Here is a 25,681-nt window from a genome sequence, read left to right as displayed (position 1 = left end):
AACTCCTCTAGCTTTAGTATATGATCTAAGTCAGGGTTTCTTGGCCTTTTGCTTCAGACTCTTCTGGCAGTCTGGTAAGACCTACGGATGATTCCTTTCTCACATTAATACTTTTGAATGCATAAAATAAAGATACATAGAATTACAAAGGAAACCTATTACAATGAAATATAGCCATCAGGATATTTAAAAAACCTAAGCATATGGATCATAAATTAAGAACCCCTGCTATAAGCAGTTGACAAACTTCTCCATACTGTTCAAATGAGTCCATGTTCTCTTTTCCCAGTCATGTTTTTTTTGCTTAGTGATCCTATTCAGTAGCCAGAATTTCAGATATGCTTGGGCAGATGTGAAAGCCACACAGAGCTCCAGAGCCCAGTTGATGCTTTGTGGATCTTATTATATACACGATTGCTTAAGTGGTCCCAGGAAAATGGTCTTTGTAAATACATTTTTTCACCCAAGGTATTCAAGGGACAAAAATGTTGGAAAGCAACTGCATAGATCTTCATTACAACAAAGTATATGTTTGTTTTTTAGAAATTATTCTAACAAACCCTACATATTAATATCACATCCATGGCAAATAGACACATCAGTAACTAATTATAGCCATAAACTATATTGATAACCAAAATCTGTTGGGTTATTTTCCCTCTCTGGAGATGACTGTTCTTCTTGCCCAGTTTCCTAAAGGTAGGAAAATGATTGGCATGATAGAAATTTAATCAGGAATGAGAGAAAATGTAATTTTCTTTCATTTCCAAGTGGAGTTACAGTCAGAAAAAGAAATTACTTAAAATGATGATTGCTTCCTATGTGCCTAATTCACACTTGTGGAGAAACAACACACCTGGATTTTCAAAACCCAGGTGGACTGTGTGGCATTAGCAATTATGAAAGCCATTTTTCTGACTTGCACAGGGAAATATATCCTACTTTAAATATAATTTCTTTAGTACTTTTATGCCCTGTAAGCACTTTTGAGTGAATCAAAGCCATATAAAGTTACTTGTGAATTGACATCAGTTTGCTGAAGCACACAGCCAAGCAAGCTGTAACTTTCAGAAATTTCTAGCTCCACTAGTGCAGGTTATACAAGGTGGTAAGAAGATTTTGTCTTATTTCATCAATGTTAGGACATATTACAAATGCACCTCATACCAGCTATGGGCCATCTATGATCAGCTATGGACTCAAAGGGCTTTCTTATTTGTACCTCTATTTCTTCAGTCTATCAGTTTTAGGATAATGAACTATATGTGGCAGGAGCCATTAACCATTGAAGGTGAATCATTCTATTTACAAAGCTGTGTACCCCTAGAACCTCCAGGTTCACTTTCCCACCAGAGCTGAGGGAGGCTCTGTCTCAGGAACATTGGGTTCCCCATCTCCTATCTCCCCTTTGAGGCTTCTGGCCTGCTTTACCTTATCAAGTTGGGAAACAACTTCCCACAATAAGGAATGCAGAACAGAAAGCTCCCTGCCCAGGTCGATGTAGCCATCAAAGCCAGGGGTATTGGAGATGGTGTCTGGGTTAGAAATCTCCAGAAGAAAGCGCTTCATTCCACTCCACTCATGTTCTAAGAAATCATTCATGAAAGCCATGTATTCCTCTTTGTTTCCAAACCTGAAGTAAAGGGAAAGAAAGACACTCATTTTTACACAGAATACATTTGTGAAAAAGAGAATAAAAAAAGGCACATCCATATATAGGGTTAGGAAAGGTGAGAAATCTTCTTAAAATAGTCCTTTCATTATCTCACTTTCCTGCTCAAAAATCTTCCAAGGTTTTCTCCTGATGACAAGATTAAGTACAAAGTCCTTCCTTCACCATCTGAGCCAAACCTTCAGTCACTATACATATCACCACCTCTGCTACTTCTACTGCCCTCCTACAGGATGTTGGTTTAGTAAAATGCCTTTCGTGGACCACCCTTTCATCCATCAAATTTTATTTATCCTTCAAAGCATAAGTCCTTTTTCCTCCATGAAGCTCATCACAATGATCTCAGCCCACATGAACTTCTCAGATCTTTAAGCTCTCTGGCAGTACTTATTTGGCCACATCAGACACATAGCATGCCCCATGAGGCTTTCATATCTTTCAGAAGGGAGATGCTTCCTTCTCTCCAAATAGATTACCTACTTCTCATAAGCAAGCACTCCTTTTGAATGTTTCCAGGGTACCTACCATTACCTTGGATGCTTAACAGATATTCAATAGTACAGAATGGTGAAATCAATGACATTCCATATATATATATATATATATATATATATATATATATATATATATATATATATATATATATATATATTACTGTACAATCCTTAAATGAATAGCTAAGAATTGATATTTAGTGGAAATCTTTTAATTGTGCTGTAACTGTATTCAGAATTAGTTCACTTCTAAGTAAAGGTGTTTATGTAGAAGTGAACGGACCAGGACCAGAACAGGATGCACGTGCATGCATGCATCACACACACACACACACACACACACACACACACACACCCCGAATGTTTATCATAAGAACTTTGATGCGTAAGCCTTCCAGAATTTGGTTGATTCCTTTCTATACTTTCTATACAGAGGTAGCTTGTGACCAGTTTTGTAAATAACTTATATTTATTTAAAGATGTCATTATGTCACCATCACCTACTTGGCAAAATTGGCAAGGTTTTGAATAACCTTGGCAATGAGCGTTAAGGTCCTAGACGTCCTGTCATCAGGATATTCTTGCATAAGGCTGAACAGGCTGGGGGACATGATAGCAGGGCACAAGAAACGGAGGAACAGTGACGCACTGATGAGACGCTCGCTAATGTCCTGCTTGCCCCTATTCAGGCACTGTTGCTTCCAAGATGCAAACACTTCTTTCAATTCACGGGGGAAAACACTGAGGAATGAAAAAGAAAATCCCAATTAAATATAAACATACATAAAATAGCATATAATGCAATGGATTCCTTTATTTGGGAGATTATTTCAATGCAAATAATTAAGTCATCTAAGCAAAAAGTGATGCCCATATGCTCACCAGTAAGAGTTGATGATTTTGCAAAAAGCCAGCTCACAGCACATTTTCAGGTTGCTTTGGTGGTCAAATAGTTCACTGGATGAACATTTGCTGGGATCCACTTCACAATTCTCATCTGACTCATACAGAGCCTTGATGAACTCCCCTATTAGAGGGAAGATGACAGATAGTGGCAATTATAAGAAATGTGTCCCTGAATGGCATCAAAATCCTATTTAGGCTTTCTGCTGGCAATTGTCTTTTGCCCTGGAATTTACTATGGGGAATTGCTTTTTGAGACCAGATGCTGAGGGCTCGAATGACTGTCCAGCAAGAATAATTGCTCTGAAACCACATCCCAGGTACTAGAGATATACTGTCTCTGGCAGTGACTGGATAATGATGTTGTAGATCAGAGCTATTATTTTTTGAAGACTTCAAGCTACTTAATAAACATTAATTCATTAGCTGTTATAAAGATCCCAGGTTTAGACAATTGGCCAACATGGCTATCATCCCCTGAGAAATGTAGACCCCACCCTGCCACAAAATCTGAATGAATTAAGACTGCAAGTGCTAATGGTGATGCCAGGAATAGATTTAAGCTGTAGGCTAGTTTCTTCTTTGTGATAACCTGTGAGACACCTAAAAGTACAGTTAAGGCCTTCTTTTCCACCTTAGTTTAATTTGTATATCTACAGATATTCTATATCCCTTGGAATTCATGGTGAATCTCTTAAGGAAGTGGAAAGAATAGTCCTTATTCCCTCCAAGTGACCTTATATTCTGTAAGAATAATATTTAGGAGGAACAATTTCATGAGAACCCAAAGAAGTAATCAAGAATGTTTGCCTGGAACAGTGAATAGCAGTTGCCATAGGAGGCACATTCTCCATTAACATGTTAAGATATTTCTGTGATATAATTAGCAATATGATAAGATGTCAAATTCATTTCAAAAGAAGTTATAATGGAAAATGGCAAGTGTTTTGATACTCAAATTCAATTAAGAATGAAATATGCATGTTTGCATAATTTTTTAAAATGTTAGATGACCAAAACTAACATTTATATTCTTAATTATTTATCTATTAACTCACATTCAGCATAGAATGATCCAGGGGACATTGGCCCATGTTGGAATTTGTGATCTTAATATATTACTTTCTGCATTTAGGTGTTTAGAAATATTTTTTGAAGATAACTGTAGATCATTCTTCAAAATATGATGAATAATGACTTGCACATGTCTGACTATATGGATGTTTATATTAATAATGGAATTTTCAGGATATAAATATTCTACATAGCATATGATTAAAAAACATTGAAAATCTTCAAAGACTTGTTTATAACTGCTATTCTATTCATGGGAAAAATCAAAAGTGAAGTGGAGTTCTTACTATGTTGTTCAGTCTATCCTTTGAATGCTCCAGGAATTATTTTCTAGGAAACTGGAGACTCTATTTCTGGGAATAAACCACAAACAGTTTTAAATAGTAGTGTTTGAAATGAATTCAATTTTGCCACTAGAAATTTGTTAAGGAAGGTCATTATAAGGAAACTCCTTTAGGACCTGACTGGAGAAATTTCTTTCTGATAAGGCAAATGACTGAACTCCAACTCTAATACAATTTTCATTTTTTACTGAGACATACAATTCCTCTAATCCAAGACACAGATGAAGCATCATCTTGTGCCTTCTCTGATGCCCTTACTGACCTCAGTGGTCAAATGACCTCACATTTAATTTTTTTGCATTTATCTGCTCCCCTTTATGTATATTAATTCTATTTAGACCTAGGGAGCTCCCTGTTTCTTCTTTCATTAAGATGCAGCCTCCTTGGGGCGGCTAGGTGGAGCAGTGGATAAAGCACCGGCCCTGGAATCAGGAGTACCTGGGTTCAAATCCGGTCTCAGACACTTAATAATTACCTAGCTGTGTGGCCTTGGGCAAGCCACTTAACCCTGTTTGCCTTGCAAAAACCTAAAAAAAAAAATGTAGCCTCCTTCAATGAACCTGCACCCTCTGTGTCTAACCCAGTGCCTGGCAATAGTAAATATAGACCAACTGATTGGATTTCAAGCACAAAGGTAAATCTTAGCTCCAAGGAAATAGTGGAGCATATGCAAATAAGGCAACAAAACTTGCCCTGTAAAGAGCAGTACTTTTTTTTAGATTTTTGCAAGGCAATGGGGTTAAGTGGCTTGCCCAAGGCCACACAGCTAGGCAATTATTAAGTGTCTGAGACCGGATTTGAACCCAGGTACTCCTGACTCCAGGGCCGGTGCTTTATCTACTGTGCCATCTAGCCGCCCCTAAGAGCAGTACTTTAATCAAAACAGATGAAGAATGCCCAACAGCTGAGTGTCACATAATAGATGGGCAAGTTTTAAGTTGAATCCTGTTCATATTCTGAAGATATTTTAATCAACACAATTTTGGCATTGAATATCAAGAGTAGAAGAACAGCAAAATCTCAGTTCCATGGGAGGAACCTCTTGACATTCTCCTCCATTATATTATCTTATTAACTGAGGGTTAGCTCAGGCTCTTTTTGGGTCATTGTCTATTGGTAATAACTGCCTTAATAGTGAACTATATTAGTATGCTTCCTTAGCTAAGCAAGTACCTTATACTAATATAATTTAATTTTCATTAGATAATTAAGGCTACAGCAGTGCCTTAAGGTCATCATCAGTCAGTATTGTCTAATGAGTCAATACTGGCTCTAGGACACTTTCTAGAAACTGCTTTAAAAATACGTGTTTTTAAAAGTTTACCTGTCATTTTTTTGTCTTTAAAAAAGTAGAAGCCAACAAAAATATTTCCAGTTGGAATCACAGCATAGAAGGGTTGTTTAGAGATCCCAGGCCCAGCCAACACCTGAGCAAAAACCGTTTAATTGAAGTATCCAAGGAGATGAGCCATTAACTGTATTTTAGCATGAAAGGCATAATGAGGAATCCCAATGTAGACAACACAAGCTCTTCCATGAAAAACTAAACAATGGATAAAATCACCCTATTGCAAAGAGCCATTTTTTTCCACATTGGCCAACTGTCTTACATTTTAGACACTGGGGTAAACTGGGTGGCACAATGGATAGAGCACTGACCTTGGAATCAGGAGGACAGGAGTTCTAATCCAGACTCTGACAGTTACTACCTGTGTGACCTTGGGCAAGTCAATTATCCCTGTTTGCCTCACATCCAGGGCCATCTCCAGTCATCTGATCCATATCTGGTCATTGGACCCAGATGGCACTGAAGGAGACAGTGAGGCTGGTGACTCAGCACAGCCCCCTTCTTTCAAATCCAATTCATGTGCTTGTCATGGCATCACCTCCCTGATATTGTGGTCTTCTTCAAAAATGAATTATTTTAGACACAGTAACAGATCTATGTGATTACTTGAATCACTTGTCATGGCTTTTGTTATACTGTTTTATATCCCAGTGAAATGACAGAATTGCTACCATCTACTTAAATTGTTCCTTCTTATTCAAAATATGGAAATTTTTTTTACTTCATTCATATGGGAAATTAGCTCACCATATTGAATAAAGGTGATATTGCCTTGTGAGCTCAAAAATAAGAATATATTTACTGAATATCTAAAGTGAGCATGGAACTGTTCTAGAGTAGCTTCGTCTGCAGTTCTATAATGCAGTAATAAGAAAGGATAGCTCTTGGTGTGATCATATGGTACAGCTTATAAGGTACTTCTGTAAATTAAGCTATACAGTTTCTATTTTACTCTACTACACTCTTATATTTCAATTGACTAAGGGTCATAAATTAGAAACAAAAGAATCAATTAAAGAAATGAAAAAAAGAAGTGGAAAAATACATGGCCTCCAGGCAAATAGTATCTATCATCCCTTTAGGTTGAGATAGTTGGAAGAAGACAGGAATGAATCTGGAAGGTGGTTTTCTTTTTTACCAAGTGCATCATGGAGATACTGCTGTCCCACCAACTTTAGGTACTCCTCAATGGATTTGGTGGCAATTGTGTTCTCCCTGAAGATCAATACATCATGTTCTCCACAACGGTCCACTTCAGACATCACCAGGTCTGTCAGAAAGTCCTGTGAGGGCAAAGTTGAAGAAAGCAGAAGGCAACTGAAAAAATGATGCAGACTTCAGGAGACTGATTGACTGGTGGAAGCCCTGTCTTCTAAACTGAGACGAGGGATTCTCCTAAATATCTCTGAACTCATTTCAGATTCTTTTTTTCCTTGCTTTTTAGTCTCAACTGTGTCAATAGAATTACTTGGCTTTCTTGTATAAATTGGAGGAGTAAACTGAGTACATGGTTGGCAAATCAAAAAAAAATGAAGAGAAATGATTGAAATTTTTCATGTTACATCAAAGTGGTAAGCATTAATAGACATTTATGTGGGGCAATTCAAGACCACAGAAGAACAAATGGTTAAAAAATGGTAAAAAAAACCCATCATTAGCACCCTTTTATATCACAGGTAGGAGCAACTTTAAGAAAAAAGGGCATGCCTACATCCTGAAAGCTAGAACTGTCTCAAAGATGGTGTTATTAAACTTTACCTTGAGTTATTAGTAGTAGCATGAGAAAATTTTGGACTACTAAAAGTAAATTAAGCCATAAAACAGAATAATAATCAATTAATCAATCAATCTATCTATAAAGTTTGGAAAGTGCTTTATCTATGTGAAGTTTATTGGCACTTCATTATACCCTTAAGAAATATGGACTTCAACTATTAAATTCATTTTATAGAGAGAGTGACTGCTTGTTTGCTATCACACTTATTTGAGAACCAGCCTGCTTCATACTGTGGAAGGTGTGATTTTAGGATTTAGAGGAGGATCTTCCTACACAAATGCAGAACCTCTACAACTTAGAGCTGTGGAGACCTACCTTGAGACATTAGGAGAAGTTAAGAAGCATGTCCAGGATCACAGAACTAGCAGAACTTGAACCCAGGACATGTTAATTCTGGGCTCAGCTCTGTATTCTATATGCCCCTGGCTGATTTGTTTTTTTAATTATTAATTAATTAATTAGTTATTATTAGTTATGCTTATTTATTCAAAATGATATTAAAGAAAACTTAGCAATGCATATTCCAATTTAATTACATAATTATTGTTCTTAGCAAGTACAAAATGAACTGTCTCTGTCTCAAGTTTTCTAAAAGTGTTCTAAGCAAGCTATTCTAATTATGAAGATATATACATAAATATATGTGTATATATGTATATATATTTGACATAAATTGCTTATAGGAAAATTCCTATATATTCTATAGATAATTGCACCAAGCAGAAATGGCCTAGAGTGTGAGCAATGCAGTTCCTTATTCTCCACCTACCCTGGCCCTGCCGGTGCTCTGAAGAATGTGCACTAAGGCACAAGCTAGCTCTTCTTTGTTCCGCACACTAATCACAGGCTCAAGGACAGAGCATAACATAGTATAATTGCTGGTGACAAATTCGGCAAATTCTTTGTACTGTTCCATAGGTAGAATGGTGATAGTCTGGAAACGTGATTTAATCCGAATTGAAGGACCTCCAGTTTTTCCTTTGTTGGGGGTAGGTGTGCTCACAGGGTACCATTTCTCCACAAACTGGCGGCCAGTCACACTGGCTGTGGGTATGTTGACAAGTCCCACATAATTGTTCTTGTCCTTTTTTTTCTTTTTTTCCATGTCCTTATAAATGTGAACTGTGATGCTATGGAGAGGGGGAAGGCTGTAGAATTCAAAATGTTCACCCCAAAAAATGTTGTCTGCTTTGGTCTTGCTAGTTGTACGAGCAAAAAGAGTATCATCAAGGCACAGCTCACAGAAATACTTCTTTTTGGGGGCCAGGTCCTTGGCTTCAATAATCCACAACCGTAAAACATTCTCAGCCCTTCTACAATTATCCTGTGAGGGAAAAAAAGGTAGCTAAATTCAAGGAATGTTATTTTAGAATGAAACTAGTTTCTTTCAAAGAGGTATATCTGATAGCTTATTAATGAAAGGCAACTATAACTGAACAGGTTTGCTGTTGCTAATTGTTCATGCTAATAAGTTAAAGATATTAATGAATCAGAAACCTCCAATTCCATAAGATTATTAAGTCATTAATAATATACTAAAGACCTTAAATGCACAGATGTTACTTTCATCACTGATATCAAATGATGGCAAGAACTTCAGATGAGAATGGAAGATCTGAGAGCCATCTAGCTAATAACCTGGTGTCAGAGAATGGAATTTAGACTGATGTATTGTAGCTAGACACATGGCTAAAGATAGAAGATACTTAACAAGACTGGGAAAAACATATTTGCCTAACACCATGGAAATCTAATCAAAAGAGCTTTAAACTAAAAAAAAAAGAAAAAAGAAAAGAGGAGGAAACATTTTAAATATGTCAGTATAGTTAGATAACTGAGAGAATAGGAGAATAATTACAACAAAGAAAAAAAGCAATAGGAAATTCAGAGAAAATGTAAGAAAATAATCTTCAATAAACTTCATAGTCTCAGGTTGTACACATTTGTATGAATTACAGATAACAAATAAGATAAATAAGTGATCTCAACTGTAGGAGGTAAATTTGGTTTTAGAGGTACTGCTGAGACAATCCTTTGAGGAAGGTGCTACTATTATCTTTATTTTACAGATGAACTGAGGTATACAAAGGTTAAATGGCTAACCCAGAGTCACAAGTATCTGAGGCTGGACTAGAACTCAAGATTTCTGTCTTCCAAGTCTAATATTCTAGCCACTGAGTCACCCAGCTTATATAGTATGGAAAATCAATTAACAAGAGTTCTTAGCTTATCTGTCCTAGACTCTGGTGAAGTTTATATACCTCTTCTTAGAATAATGTTTTTAAACAATTGGAAGAAATGCTAATTTTTCAGTTAGAGGTTAGTGAAAATAAATTTACTTACTCCATGAAATCTAAACATAGATCTTGGAGATCTGTGGACTCCAGATTAAGAATTCCTGCTTGAAAAGAAATCAATCTAGGATTTATGGAAAACTTTCAGAAATGAATTCTGAAGACCCAAAAAGAAATGATTCTGATGAGGAATGAAATTTTCATTAGTATTTGTTAACACATGCTCTCTCTAGGCAAGTGATCATTTGTGGACTTGTGCTGCTTAGTCTTGTTCCCACAAATCCTTGGAGCGACTGGAAACTACAGATCACTATATTACCTTATTGGGTTGTACTGTCCGGCGTAGATTTTCCATCCACTTGTCTCTTTCTGAAGCTGAATTACAGCTAAAACATTTACTTCCACTCAAGTAGGTTACCTAGAACACAACGTATTATAGATAAAGGTAGAGACTTGGGCTGTGGATTCTTTTGCAGTATTTTTTAACATTCAAGGGTTAAGGATAAGTTATGAATCAGTCTTATCATATAGGATATTTTTTCTGATTCTTCTTCAATAAATCAATGGATCTATCTTCTTAGTGTTGTGAGTAACCTCATCTCTAGTACTGGGTAATGTCTTCAAATACCACTTATGATTTGGGGCTTAGTGTTTTGAAAAATGTTACAATGTAAGAAGATATCAGTTCTGAAAAATCATATAATGCAATTGTTGTTTGTCTTATCTACAGCTGAGAGTTGAATATCTATTCAATTAAGAAACATAATAGGCCAAAGAAATCTGAATAACATCCAGCATACACACACACACACACACACACACACACACACACACACACACGTAATTAGATACCTAACTTTCTTCCTCTGGTATTAGTTGGAGGGTATCTAGTTTATGGCAATCTGTTTCTTTGAGATTAACCAATAATTCAACATCACCATTATGAAAAATGATCAGGATGTTATATAGTTAGTAACATGTTGAACTGCTCTCTTTCCACACTGCTTTACCTCAAAGCAGAAGTCTTGTCCAAGCAGGCTGCTATGCAGTGGTTTGACTGACACTGGCTCCCCTCTGCCAAGGTCCAGACATTCTACGGCGCTGCATGGGCTGAGCAAAGATTCATGGGAACGAGACTCCTTTAGTTTGGGCAGTCCACGAGACCTAAATGATGGAAGGGGAATGATAAAGTATTTCTAATAAAGGATGAAGATGGTCAGTTATAGATAGTCGACAGGTAAGGATCTACTGTGGTAAGAAAATGACCAACGTAAAAATGATTAAAGCAAAATAACAGCAAAAAGGAGGACTGGGTTAGTAGGTGGCTCACAAATAACAGCAATGGTATGTGTGCTTTTAGTATACAAATGTATCATATGATCTTACACAGTCCACATATTTACTATAATTTTATTTGTTTCCATTCTGAGGTCATTCTTCTTTATTCCTTTTTTTTTTTTTACAGAAGGAGAAATTTAAAATATTTGAGGTTTTCTGCAAAAGGTTTGCCTCAAGATATCTGTTTACACTCATCCTCCCAGGCTCAGCTGTAGTCCCAATTCTTCTAACAGTAGGGCTTGCTATCATCTTATTTTGTTTTTTTTTCATGCTAGATTTCCTTCAGTTAACAGGTGCAAATCCCTCATTTAGCCCACAGAAGAAAGTTCTATTTCAAATCCTGATTATTACAGTCAATGTCAAAGTGCTCTTCTGAGATGCTATTTCTCATAAGGACTAACATTTTAAAAGAAGTTCAATTAAAGGGAAACTAGTTTAGATCATCTGCATCTTTTGTGAATAAATGCTGCTAACCTCTTCAGTCAAAGGGACCAATCTCAATCAATACCTAGTTGATTAGTTAGTGCATCCTAGTTGATTTGCTTTCCTAAGTATCTAAGGAATAGCAGGAATTCCCTTTCTTTTAGCAAAAGCCGATATATGATGCTTCTGTCTTACCTAGTTTGAGATAATTAAGTTATACAATATGAAACAATATTTTAAAAATTCTGAACTGGATATTCATGCAACAATCATAGCATTCATTTATTATAAAACATTTAGAGATTCCAAGGTCAAAATCTTATTAACAGATATCAGAATAAATTCTACAAACAGTTTTAAAGCCAAAAACAAAGAAACAAACACATTATATAAGGGCTTCCTATCATTTAATGTTAATGTTAAATAAATGCAAATACTTTATGTCAGAGAAACTTATAGATTATGAAACAAGAAATGAGAAACTGGTACTAGTGGCCCTTCCCTGATTTTGTCTCTAGTCTAACTGCTTTTGGAGACTTGGATAAAAACATGCAGACACAGTTTTATTCTGTTTATTTTCTATAAAATCAACCAACCACTATTACAACTCAGAAATTTCCTTGTGTTCTTCAAAAAAATGCCAGTCTTCTAAAATTCAAATGAATATCACCATAAAATCTCACTAACAATTAAAAATGGCAAATAAGAAAATGAAATCTCCTCTGCATAGTCACCACAAGACTTCCTGAAAATGATGGCAGCAGTAGGTTAACAAAAATTGCTAACCTCTTCCCTCAGAACAGATTACAATAATGACTCCTCTCATTCAAACCTACCACCTGAATTATGGAGAAGTGCTTCTTAACTAGTGGGATGGAAGTGAAAATACATAGACGATATAATTTAATGGAAATCCATGCCAAGAATTTTCTACTGTATTTTACAGAAAACCTTCCCGATGGAAGCCAGCCACCACCTGCCGGCACTTCCGGCTGATTTCTCCCGGCAGGAGTCGCTGGAGGGGAAGAGTCTACATTGATTCCTGATTTCTCTACCTCATCCTCCCCCAGCCCCCCAAGGATTAAGGCACACTTAAAATAGAAGCAGGATTAACAAGAGATTTCTTGTAAAAGTCTTCACATAATTACATTTCTCTATTTTCTAAACAGAACACACATTTTATTTCAAATAAATTAATCATCCACCTACATGAAGCAACTGTACAGCCACCTGGCAGAGCAACCCCAAATCATAGCGGTGCCACATGTCCTGGTCTCCCAACTTGTTTTCTGAACTACATTTCAAAAGGCAAATCTCTGTTCAGTAGATAGGCACCACATGAAGAGAATCTTCCTGCCGCCCTGGATTACTGAGGTCTTTTTTTCCCCCTTTCTCCTAGGTGTTAGTTCAAGCCTTCATTAGAAGATGCACAGGAACAAAGACTGGGGACACCAAAATCCAGCCTCCTCCACAGAGGTTGGCGAGTCAGTGTCGGTCCTCTCCTCTCCTCTCCTGCTTCAGGCAGCGTCCTACCCCTCAGGTAACACAAACAAGGCTCCTGGTGAGCCAAGCGAACTCGGGGCTGGGCCTGTTGCCATGGAGCTGCACCTATAAGGAGCCCAGCCCTGGAAGGCAGAAGGGCTCAGGAAGCAGGTTGGCAAAAGTGACAGAGGTGACCTTCTGAAGTCAGACAATCAGGATCACCCCTTCCCCCGATAGAAGGAGAAGAAGTGGGGTTTAAAGAATTGCTTTTCAAAATGTGAAGAAATAATTTGGAGAAGTTGTATTAAACCATCTTTGTGTGGAAGCTGTACAACCCCAGCCCCCACGTCCTGTTTCTTCTTCTGAAAGATATTATCACACCCCACCTTGGAATCTTTTACTAGACATTTGTTTGGTTGCCTCTGCAATTCTCTCCCTGGTCTACTGGTTGTAAACATTATTTTATCTCAAATAAGAGAAGTTACACATGATCTATCGGGGGAAGGTATACAAAATACTTCAATTTTCATTTTCAATGTGTGCATATTTCTGTTCACATTATTTTTTGATTATTCCTAATAGTCCAGGCTTGCAACCATAGAACTAATCATAACTATGTGATTTTGGAGGAATTAATAATCAACGTTTTCTCCAGTTCACATTTGCAGTGGTCAAGAGAGACAATTCCCCTTTTATCCAGCATATGAATACAATTGGCATGTATGTCCATGGACTCATAATAAAAACAATGATTATATTCAACATCATTATGAACAAAAATACCCTTTGAATATTAGTAAAAAATTATTGGAAAAACTGCATTGTTTTGTTCTCTCTGAGAAGGAAAAGGGAGAGGCAGAAAAGTCAGTTACTGAAGACAGGACTATAAAGCAGATCTGGGGCAAGCAAGGGAGAATTATATGCATCTTTCTATCCAACAGCTTCATTATCAAGCCAAAGGAGGATTTAAATGACGTTGATTTGCCTTTATTTTTCCAACATTATTTCATTTTTAATCTGAGTTTTAAAAACTCAGGAGTTTCTGTAACTTTGGGTGACTCCTCTGTTCTCTATGTACTCTTTTAGTGAAAATTAGGACTAGGAGGACTGGGGGAATAATTTTTAACTTCAAAATTTCTTATATGAGTCTAATTAGTCATTTGGCTTAGATTTCTGGTGGTGTTGAATTTTGTTTTAACACTATCCCAGTCATTTATAGTTTAGATATAGTCAATCACAAAGTATCATAAAAATACTGAATTACTGAGGCAGCTAGATAGTCAGCTTGGAGTCAGGAAGCCCTGAATCTGGAACCACCTCGATTACTTAAAAGTTGTGTCACTCAACCTCTGCTTGCCTCGGTTTCTTCACCTATAAAATGAGAATAATAATAGCTATAATCTCCTTGGCTTGTATGAGAATCAAATGAGATTAATATTATAAAATGCTTTTAAAGTACAATAGTTACTATTGTTATCACCCATTATTATTAGAAGGGTTTCCTTCTTAACAAACCAAACTATTGTAATTCAAACTTTTGCTCTGACTCTTTCTGGACATGATTGCTCTCCAGGGATGATTTTGCTTTTAACATTAGGTTCTATAAACCTTGGTTTTTAATATCAACAGAAACAGCAAATCATTTCCATTTCCATGTAATCTCAGTGTATAAGAATGTAATAAATAAGAAAGGGCGAAAAATCAAATTGCTTTTGTGATAGAGAATGCTTGCTGTTCCTGACCTATTTAAAAGACAAGTTACAAAGAAAAAGCTTTCGATTACTCACCACAGTGAATTAAATACTGTTTTAACCCTATCCACATCTGAAATCAGTCTTAAAAATCAAAAATATCCTTTAAATAAAAACATACCATTGGATAGACTGATGAAGAACTCTGATTAGTGCTCATGAAAAGGAAAACACAGCTGGATGTTCAGTTTAACTGCCCAATTAAAACCCATTTTTTCCAAGTCTTCTGGCATTAAAGGTGTCTAACAGTGAATGCTCAGATGTGTTAGCTGAATCTGCTCCATGTTTACTGATTCAGTTTCATATTCAGGAAAATTTCATTTAAAATGCTTATTGAAACACTGAATGAATGATGGGATCCTGGATTCTAATGCAGAATTTCTGCTTTGCTCTGCTGAACTGAAGTCTCCAACAATAACAGCTATCACAGCAGGCACAGGTGCACTCTTCATGGCATGCATCAAGGTATCTCTAGTGCCCAGCTTTCATCGCTGTCCTAAGAGCAGTGAACAAAGTGGCCCATGCCATTCCTTCAACTGCAGATCCTCAAGCTCAGTGGTACCTGGGTTCCAATCTTGCCCCTGCTCCTTACTACACATGAAACCTTAGGAAAGCCACTTAACATCTTGGTGCAATCAAATTTCCTCATTTATAAACTGAGGATATTGGAATATTCAATTCAGTTCAACAAACATTTATTAAGTGTTTTCTATGTGGAATTCACTGAACTTCTAGCTCTAAGTCCATGTTTCTGTTTTTGGAAGGACACCCTAGCTTCTTCTCCTTAGCCATACACACCTGTACTTGGTCTGTCTTGACTTCCAATGAGAGCACGGGAACCTATTTACTTTCCTGCTATAGTCTCTTTATAACACCTCCCTATATTTTCTTAATTTGAGAGTGCTCTTTGTTTTCAGAGATCAAAAATAGCCTGAGGTTCATGACAAAATTATTTCCATTGGTAGACCCTCAGCAAAGGGCCTATTTATGTATGTTCCATGTTAATCTAAAAAAATTAAAATAATAAATAACATAATAATAATAAACCAAAAAAAGCTATTTACAGAGTAGCTTTAAGGAATCTACACTTGGCTGAAGACAGGGCAATGACTTAATATAGCAGAAAGGCTAAAGATAATAGGAGATGGGCCACAAAACCTTGTGAGGGGTCATATGATTTGTGGGCTACACTGAACAAACTCCTATGGCAAAGGTAAATAAACAGAACTAAGTCTTAAAAATCAGAGAACCTCAGAATGGGAAGGAACCTCAGAGACAATACACTATAACTTATAGCTGACTGGGAGTCTCATATAAAACATATAATGTTTTTCTTTAAGAAATGCGATAGGGGCAGCTAGATGGATAAAGCACCGGCCTTGGAGTCAGGAGTACCTGGGTTCAAATCTGGTCTCAGATGCTTAATAATTACCTAGCTGTGTGGCCTTGGGCAAGCCACTTAACCCTATTTGCCTGGCAAAAAACCTAAAAAACAAAGAAATGCAATATTCAAATGCTCATAATTTTTAAAGTAATTCTGTCCTCACAAATTCTATATATAGTTATATATCTATACCATAAGGCTGTAAACAGAAAGACTTGATTATGACTTTATGACATTTAGTTAAATAAGTACCTTTCTTCAGCTAAGTCCATACTTAGTTAACATCATTTCAGAGATAAGCTGTGGCATCATAATGCCCAAACACATGTCTCCTCATAGGAATTACCTAAGGTCCTGAGAGAACTTCACCCTGAGGCCAAACCTCCTCTGACACTGAAAATCTACCTGATTACAAGTTCTCCTCTGATCATACCTCCCCATACTAGAGATTCTGACTCTACCTTTTCTTCCACAGCCTCATACAATATTCCCATGTTCCCATTTCCCTCAATCCCCTCCCCCTACTCACCCCCGAGCTCCCACCAAAAGATCATTAGAAAGGCAGCATAGCATAGCTGAAAGAAAATTCAATTTAGAGTGAGGACTTGGCTCAAAGACTCACTATAGCACTAACTGCAAAATCCATCCAAATTTGCTAAAGCTAGTTTTCCTTTTGTGGCTAAACTCCTTAAGGAGACTATCAGTAATTGGTGCCTTCTCTTCTGGCTTCTGTCATCATCCTTTAACTGAAACTGCTCTCTCTAACAATATTCATGATTTCTTGAGAGCCAGGTGGAATAGCCTGTTCTAAGTCTTCATCCTTCTTGACCTTGTTGCAGCCTTTAATTATATCAATCGCGCTTTCTCTTTGATATTATTCTCTTCAGGTGTGTAGGACACCACTCTCTCCTGGTTCTCCTACTTTTTTGCCTCTTTTAATGGATCCTTATTAAAGTCATACCCACTAATTGAGGGTGTCCCATAAAACTGTCCTTAACCCTCTTCTCTTCTCTCTATATGTTATTTCACTTGGAGATTTCCTCAGTTTCTACAGATTCAATTATCATCTCTATGCTGATAATTTTCAAATTTACTAGATCTAACCTCTAGACCTGAAGACTTGCAGTGTTGATAACTGCCCAGAGGATATCTCAAAACTGAAATGTCCTGCAGATACTTTAAACAATATCCAAAACTGAACTCATCTTTCCCCCTAAACTTCCCATCTTCTAATTTTACTAGTACTATGGAGGGTACAATCACCCTCCCAGTAGCCCAGGTTTACAAAGTAGGTGTCATTTTCAACTCTCTCCCACCACAAATAACCAATTTGTAACCAAGACCTGTTGATTTTGCCTTCCCCAAATCTCTTTCATATGCACCCTTCTCTCCTTTGACATGGCCATCATTGATGTAGGCTTTCTTCACCGCACCCTTGGACAGCAGAATATTTCTGATAGTTGGTTTTCTCACAAGTTTCTCCACATTCCAGTTCATCCTCCTCTCAGATGGCAAAATTATCTTCCTAGTGTAGGTTTGATCATGTCACTCCTCTACTCAGTCAACCTCAATGACTTCTTATCACTCACAGGATCAGATATAAAATCCTATTTGGTGTTCAAAGTCCTTTATAACCTAATGTCTTTTATCTTTCCCTCTCCCTTAACTCACCAGTCTTCTTGTACCCTACAGTCTTCTGCCCCAAGTAGATATTCTTTGTGATCCAGGAATACCAGTCTTCTTGTAGTTTCTTTGATAAGACACTGTTCTGGCTCTGGGAATTTTTACTGACAGTCCCCCATGCTTGAAATGCTCTATCTTCATCCCACCTCCCTGCTTCTCTGGCTTCCTTCAAGTTCCAATTAAAATTCCACCTTCCACAGGAAACGGATAAACTGGTCATTTGCTGAAAACCAAGCAATGGGGATGATAAAGAAGAATTGGGATTCGGCTCACAAAATTAAAAACAAATGATCCTAAACTGCATAAAGGAGTGCTACAAATAGACTGAGACATACTGGTAAAGTAAATTTTAAATTCTATGGTTAAAACTTTTTATTAAGATTAGAATTTTGGAAAAATTCACATGAAGTCCAAAACCATTATTCTGTTCCACTTTACTGACTTTCATGTCTTAATTATCTACTGAGTGCTGCTGATTTTTTTCTTGCAATATTTGTGATTAGGCTGATTTTTTTTCTCCTATTTTTGTAGCAACTACACTTATCCAGGCTCTCATCATTACATGCCTTAGATAGTAAAAAAAAATGGTTTCCTAGTGGTTCTCTCCATTTTCAGTACAAACTAAACTCAAATGAAAGATAACATTTACTAAACATGGTTTTATTTATGTACCTCCTCAATGGAAGAACTCCCAATGTTTTTGATAGATTAACAGATAAAATTCCTTGACATCAACTAGTGTGATCAAACCTTTCTAGAAAGCCTTCATTACTCAGTCACTTAAGAGTAATTTCTAATATAATTGTGCACTCCTTGTCAGATGTTCTTCAGATATTATGTCACCTTTCTAATTAGCTTAGAAGCCCTCTACTTTAGATGCTCCTTAAGGGAGAGACCAGGGATTCTATTTTAACTGAGCAGATTGGAGGGCATAGGGATAATAAGCCTTTCATAAATACATCAGCAAGGGTTTCACTGGCACATGGAGACTGAGTCAGGGCAGAGGGATTGGGAACCAAAGATATGGGAGCGGGGGGGGGGATCTAAAGGAAGGGGATGGGTGCCCTTTACCATGGTTTTAGGCAACTTGATACTAAAGCTTCACCTGTAAATTGAAATGTAGGGCTGAGATCCTCATCTATGTTCAATAACCTCAGAATGGGAGGAAACCTGTCTTGAAAGGAATTTATATATAAAAGACCTGGAAAGTTTAGTTGTCTACAACTTAATTTTAGCCTATAGCTATAAGCCTATAAAAAAGTTAATGCTATTCTAAAAAGTATTCATGACAGAACAAAAGTAGAATGTACATTCTTTAAGGGGAGGGTATGGTTTCTTTTTTGTATTTGTCTTTGTATCATCAATCCATAGCACAGTGCTTGGATATAGTAATACCATACTGAATTGAAAAGAATCTGGATCTCCCTTGTTCAGACACATGGAGTATTATATTCAGACACAGGTGCCACATTTTACAAGGGATGCTGACATACTAAAGTGCATCTAATAATAATTTTTTCATTCTTGAAGAAGGCCACAACATCAGGGAGGTGATGCCATGACAAGTACATGAATTGGAGTTGAGTGAAGGGTGCTGTGCTAAGTCACCAGTCTCACTTTCTCTTCTAGAGCCACCTGGGTCCAATGACCAGATATGAAATAGGACAACTGGAGATGGCCCTAGATTGTGAGTCAATCAGGGTTAAGTGATTTCCCCAAGGTCACATAGCTAGGAAGAGTCAAATATCTGAGACTGGAATCGAACTTCTGTCATCCTGACTTCAAGTCTAGTACTTTATTCATTGCTCCATCTAGCTGCCCTTAAAGTGCATCCAGTAGGACAGCAAATGGTGAAAGTCAAAGACTGTGCCATACAAGGAGATTGTTTAATTCTAAAAAGAATACTTAATTGGGAACATGACTTTTCTTTTTTTTAAGATCAGACCTGTGTTTGCTTCAGTATTGAGAACTCTCTTTACCAAAGGAAGCTGACCTCTGTTCTACAACATATAATACAATGAAGTTGCTAAAAGGCCTGAGAGGATAAGTCGCTTGTCCAGGGTCATGTTGCCAGTATGTGTCAAAGGAAGGACTTTGGGCAGGAATCTTGCTGCCTCTCATTGAAAGCTCCTTATCTTGCACCTACAGATTAACAAAGCATTTCAAAATTCTTGGTTATTTTGGCAGAGAAACAACTTTAAAATATTTTTATTATCAATATGGAGCAATGAGAAAATAGTATTGAGAAGGCTGTAATTTTAAGTCATAGGAACCTCCAAAATCTGACAATCTTAACCTGATTTTCTGGAGTGAGACTGGTAAAGATTGACATACAAATATTGTATGGCTAGAGAAGGTTGTATGGCCATTCATTTTTGTATTCCTCCAACTCCAACTAGTTTTGATTAGATAGAAGGAACATTATAGCAGGAAGTGCTACTATTCAATTCTTTTCACCTGAATGTGAAACAAAAATGGGAAAACACTGCTAATTCCTCAGAATTCTATATAGGAACTCTATTATGACTTCCTAGTTGCTTATAGAAATTATTATTATTGTTATTATTATGAATATTTATAAATACTGATTATTTGGAAAATTATATTTCTTGTAAATGTATTCCATATAAGAGATTTCTGAGTGTGTGGATCATTATACATTGATCCTTTAAGAGAGAAGAGTGTCAAATCCTATCAGGACTTAAGTAATAGAATTTATGATTTGTGGATCATCGGCAAGACAGACCTGGAGCCCAAATCAATGAAGTCTGCCTGCCAAAAAACTTTGCAAAGAAAAACCTATGGACCATAAAGAGCAAGTCTTATACAGGAAGAAAATAACTCATCTTGAAATGTCTTTCTGCCATCCTAAGCTAGTACTTTAGTATATATGAGATAATTTCATATTTTTTTAAATGTTAGAAGCATAGACAATACAACTTTTAGCTATCTAAAGCCCCCCTTTAAAGAATGCAAGACATATTACAATTCTCACTAGATTATCCATCTGACATTTCAGTGAGTTACACTGGCTGCCTCTTTTGAAATTGGGAAAAAGTAAAAGAACCAGGCCAATATAACAAGAGTTTTAGATGGAAAAAAGATAGCTTAACTGATATCAGTCTTCTTGAGCTGAGAATTTCCATCCAATCTATCCTGCTTATAATCTCTACTACTACTACCTTCTCTGAAATTTCATGTATTTGTTAATAAAAAGACACACTTGTTATTGCTTAGACTTCATGTGTCAAAATTAAAGCATATGTATCAGAAACAGAGACTTATGACAAATCTTTAGTTGCATCTGTGAGACTGCCAAAGATAAGCCAAGTAATTCACAGGAGCATTTCCCCATGTCACCAGTTGGCAAGGAAGCAAAAAGAGGGTTTTTTTTGTCTATTTTATAATACAGTTTTAAATTACAGTGAGGATATCTTTAGAAAGGGAAGACTATGGTTTTTCCTTGTTTGTTTTACAGAATCCTGATGGCCATATCTCTATAATTCAAATGGTTAACAGGGGCTTTGTAACATATTAAACCTTACAATCATTCTTTTATTGTACTAAATTTTAGACAGAAAGCTAGCTTATTGATTGAAGCAGTACAATATGAGAGGTTCAAATAATAAATTCAGGCCAATGGCAAAGCTACAAAATAATAGGAGCAGCTCTACAAAGCCCTGAAGTGGATCTAATCCCTTGTCATCTCAGCCTTATTCTTCCTGTGGGCTACCACGAACATATGCCAGAATAAAATTAGGCATTTAATTTGACCACAGAAGATGACAAAGTTAAAAAATGTTTAGCTTTTGGAGGCAAAAAAAACAAAACAAAAGGAATCTATGAAGTTTCCAAATGTTGAACCACAAAAAGAAGTTGACTTAAATGGCTACTGAATTTGGGAATGAACTTCCTTTTCCCCTCTAAAGAAAACTTTCTTAAATAGTTATTCCTTTTCTCATCTTGGTGTTGATATATCAGGGATCGATTAGAAACTAAATGGAAATTTTGGAGAGTTTTGTAGTTGTAGATGACATTGAAGGTCAGTAGACAACACAGAACATATGACCAAATATTTAAATGAAATTTTACAATAAGGTACTGTAAAATCATATTAAAAAAAAGGAATAAATTCAGACTTCTTTGATGTGAAGGTAGGGGCCAGAGAATTTTACTCAGATTGTTGATATTGCAGTGACTGCACCCCTAACTTCTGCCATTTGGAAAGGATAACTGAACAGTTTTAGGATGTATCATTACAATGACTTGTTTTTTTCCCCCATATTCAGATCCTAGAATGAATAAAACTATGGAAACTCAGAGATTGAGGTAAAGATACAAGAAGAAAAATTCTCATGAACATACATATTTCAAACTGGATGTCACAGAGATATCTTAAAATCAACAGTCAAACTGAATTCTTAATCTTTTCCTCTAAAATCCCCCTGCCCCCTTCAAACCTTCTTATTTCTTCCAAAGACATCACAACTCATCCAATGTCTCAGGTTTTGTATTCTCACTCTTCCTCAATTCACCTCTTATACCTGATCCTCTCTCTCTCCACTTATACAGCTACTACCTTAGTTCAGGTTTTTTATTTTTGCACTTTTTGTCTAGATTATTAGAATAATCTCCCAATTAGTCTCCTGTTTTAAATTTTTCTCTATGCCAGCCCACTCTGCCTACTGATGACAAAGTAATTTTCTTTAAGCACAGGTTTAATCATAGGATTGCTCTACATAACAAATGCTGGTGGCTCTCTGTTGTCTTGAGGATAAAATATAAACTCTTCATACAAGCAAGTATCAATTTATCTTCTGAACTTCAGGGGACATCACTTCCCCTCCCACAATCTGCATGCTGGCCAAACAGCCTTGCTATATGTTTCTGAACTTGGCTGGTCACCTTGACTTCCACTCCTTTCTTACTTCTGCCTCACAGAGACCCCTCCCCTTCAAGATGTGGTTCAGGCCCCATCTATCTCTTGGTCTACCCAAGCTCAGGACTCTCCTTCTCAAACGACCTTGTATTTAACAGATTTTTATATATTTGTATTGATTCACTTTACATTCATGCTCTATGTAGTTTTCCTATGAACTTGCTACCTCTTTAATTAAGGGTACTTTGAAAAGAGATTATTTCATTCTATGAACTTGAATCCCCAGCATCTGGCACATAGTGGATGCTTAATGAATTAATATAAGGTTAACTTGAACACTGAAAAAACAGATATGGACTACTGTGGTACATTTGAGAAATATGTGAAAATAAATGATTGTTTAGAAATCAGATCACTTGTAGCATACCTGAATACTAAGTATATGCAAATGCCTGAGGTTTTGGAGCTGGAAGAGGTCTTGAATACCACCACGTTTGACCCTCAAAATTTACAGATAAAGCAGAAGCGGTTTGCCAAACACCTCACTGGGATTAAGTTTAGAACTTATATCCTTGGATTCCAAATCTTGACTTGGAGGCCCTTTCAATTCTTTCACTACAACTCTGAAGTACAACAAAGACTGACCGTATAAAAAAGGACAATTTACAAACTTAGTGAGTATCATCTGCTTCTTTTGTAAGAGATAGGCAATAATTCTGTGGTGATTTCCCTGCTTTGAAAAAAAGGAGGTTTGTTTGAATGAAAAAGAAAGTTACAGCAAGTGAGAGCATGAAGTGGATTAGAAGCATTAATGTTTGAACTTTAAGGAGATGAATGCCTGTGAAATCTAAATTATAAACTTAAGTACATACCCAAATTTAAAAGCTTGCTACTATTGCTTAATAAAGCTCTGTTAGTCAAGCATTGGAAATCTGTGGTTTTTTTCCTTTTTCATTATAAGAAATTTGATTAGGCAGTAAAGTGACTTGAGTTGCACAAGAAACAAATATCATTCCTTTACAACCATCATGCTTCACATGTCAAAGCCCAATTATCACAAGTGGGACAGGTAACTGCACAGGTGCTTAGGCTCATGTGACCAAGTAATCTCCAATAAGGTGGTTAAATACTGGACTTGACAGGTTAAGATGAGCTACTTATGCAGTCTTTAGGGATACAATCCCAAAAAATAAAAATTAAAAAACAATAAAGCTTGTAATAAATTAACAGTGGCACTTTATATTTGTAAAGTTTTCTGGCCATTTTCAAACAAAAACACTTTTACAAATCCAATGAGATCATTGGATCCTTTAAACAGTACAAGGTTGTAGAGTAGGTGAGACAACCTCTCTTCCATACTGGAGAACAGTGAGATTAAGTTGACTTTGTCCTAATATCCAATAACTAGTGGGTTGCCCCTATCAATCACTGGTCTTGGGAGTCAAAAGGACTAGATTCAAGTCCAGGCTCTGACATCAGCTGTGTGGGCCTCTCTAAAAAAAGGAGGTAGGATTGTTCTACTGATCTAGGATGAATGCTGCTGTGAAGAAAGCACTTTGATAACCTTCTAAATAAACATGAGTTATTGTTCACTGACACATAGCACTCCTTTCATTATACTCTGTTGATTCTTCTGAAGGAACTTTTAGATAAACTATAGATCAAAGACTAAAGTTACATATGAAATGGTATTATACATCTAAAAAATTCCTATGCTCACACAAATTAAATAGATTGAATTTTCCCTTACATTTTCATGTTGTTTTGTTTATATCCATGCTTAGCAGATTACTTTGATTTGCCAAAACACAGGCAGAAACCATCCTCTCTATTTCTAGAAACAACCTCCTACCTGTCATCTGTACTGCGAAGTGATGGGAGCCGGAAACTTGTGTTTCTGTCAAGTTTTGATTGACTTTTTGTCCTCTTTATGGAGCCTTTCAAGCGTTTGCTGAAGAATCCCTAAAAGGAAAAAAAAAAGGATTTGTGAGATGGTAGAATTCTTGAGAATGAATTCCCCCCCCCATTTTTTCAGAAAATAGGTGAAAACATCTGCAATCAATTCTGATTTTCAACATACCTATCAGTTCAAAACAAAAGGCAATTTATGACAAAAGAATCTTCTAAACCCTTAAAAATGACTGTTACTATAAATTTATTATTTTTTTTTAACATTTTCCCCTTTCATCTCTTTGCCCTTTCTTCAGTCTTCAAACCAATTATATTCATTTTAATGGATGAAGGGATGATGGATTGAATGGGGAAAGAATCAAGGTAGGTAGATCTTCTAGCAGTGATTTCCATAGTCCAGGTATGAGATGATCAGAGTATTCATTAGAGTGGTGACCAGTGTGAAGAGAAGAGAAGAGAAGAGAAGAGAAGAGAAGAGAAGAGAAGAGAAGAGAAGAGAAGAGAAGAGAAGAGAAGAGAAGAGAAGAGAAGAGAAGAGAAGAGAAGAGAGGGTGTATTCAAGAGATGCTACAAAGGTGAACCTAGTAGACCTTGGCAACCAACAGCTTGGAAATGGGTGGTGGTGGTGAGAAAGTGAGGAATCCTAGGTTGTGAGCCTGAGGGACCTGGTGCATGAAGGTGATCTATACAGTAATAGGAGATTTTAAAATTGGAAGGGTTCTGGTTTTGGACATGGTGAGTTTAATATGTCAACTGGACATCTAGTTCAAGCTGTCTGAAAGTCAACTGGAGTGCTCAGAGAGAGATAGGGATAGATAAGTAATTGAGAGAATCATCAGCATAAAGATGTTCATTAAATTTATAGAAACTGATGACATCACCAAGAGAAAAGAGAAGGGGGCCTAGGACAGAAACCTTGAGGGG

General features: G+C 36.7%; 1 protein-coding gene across 10 annotated transcripts in view; it reads right to left on the bottom strand.

Moving 5' to 3' along the window:
- Positions 1 to 25,681, bottom strand: part of RASAL2 (RAS protein activator like 2) — a 317,365-nt gene that overhangs the window by 24,134 nt on the left and 267,550 nt on the right. For all 10 annotated transcript variants that reach the window (XM_074222116.1, XM_074222118.1, XM_074222119.1 and 7 more), the window contains exons 5-12: positions 24,699 to 24,808; positions 10,917 to 11,070; positions 10,226 to 10,324; positions 8,382 to 8,936; positions 6,974 to 7,118; positions 3,049 to 3,193; positions 2,671 to 2,907; positions 1,432 to 1,633 (exon numbers count right to left, since the gene is read on the bottom strand). In XM_074222116.1, coding sequence (XP_074078217.1) covers positions 1,432 to 1,633; positions 2,671 to 2,907; positions 3,049 to 3,193; positions 6,974 to 7,118; positions 8,382 to 8,936; positions 10,226 to 10,324; positions 10,917 to 11,070; positions 24,699 to 24,808 — 1,647 coding nt within the window. The remainder of the gene's footprint in view (positions 1 to 1,431; positions 1,634 to 2,670; positions 2,908 to 3,048; positions 3,194 to 6,973; positions 7,119 to 8,381; positions 8,937 to 10,225; positions 10,325 to 10,916; positions 11,071 to 24,698; positions 24,809 to 25,681) is intronic.

Source organism: Macrotis lagotis, chromosome 2 (genome assembly GCF_037893015.1).
Source record: "Macrotis lagotis isolate mMagLag1 chromosome 2, bilby.v1.9.chrom.fasta, whole genome shotgun sequence".
NCBI classification, from domain to species: Eukaryota; Metazoa; Chordata; class Mammalia; order Peramelemorphia; family Peramelidae; genus Macrotis; species Macrotis lagotis.
Note: the sequence above shows the minus strand (reverse complement) of the source record. Positions and strands in the feature narration are given on the sequence as shown.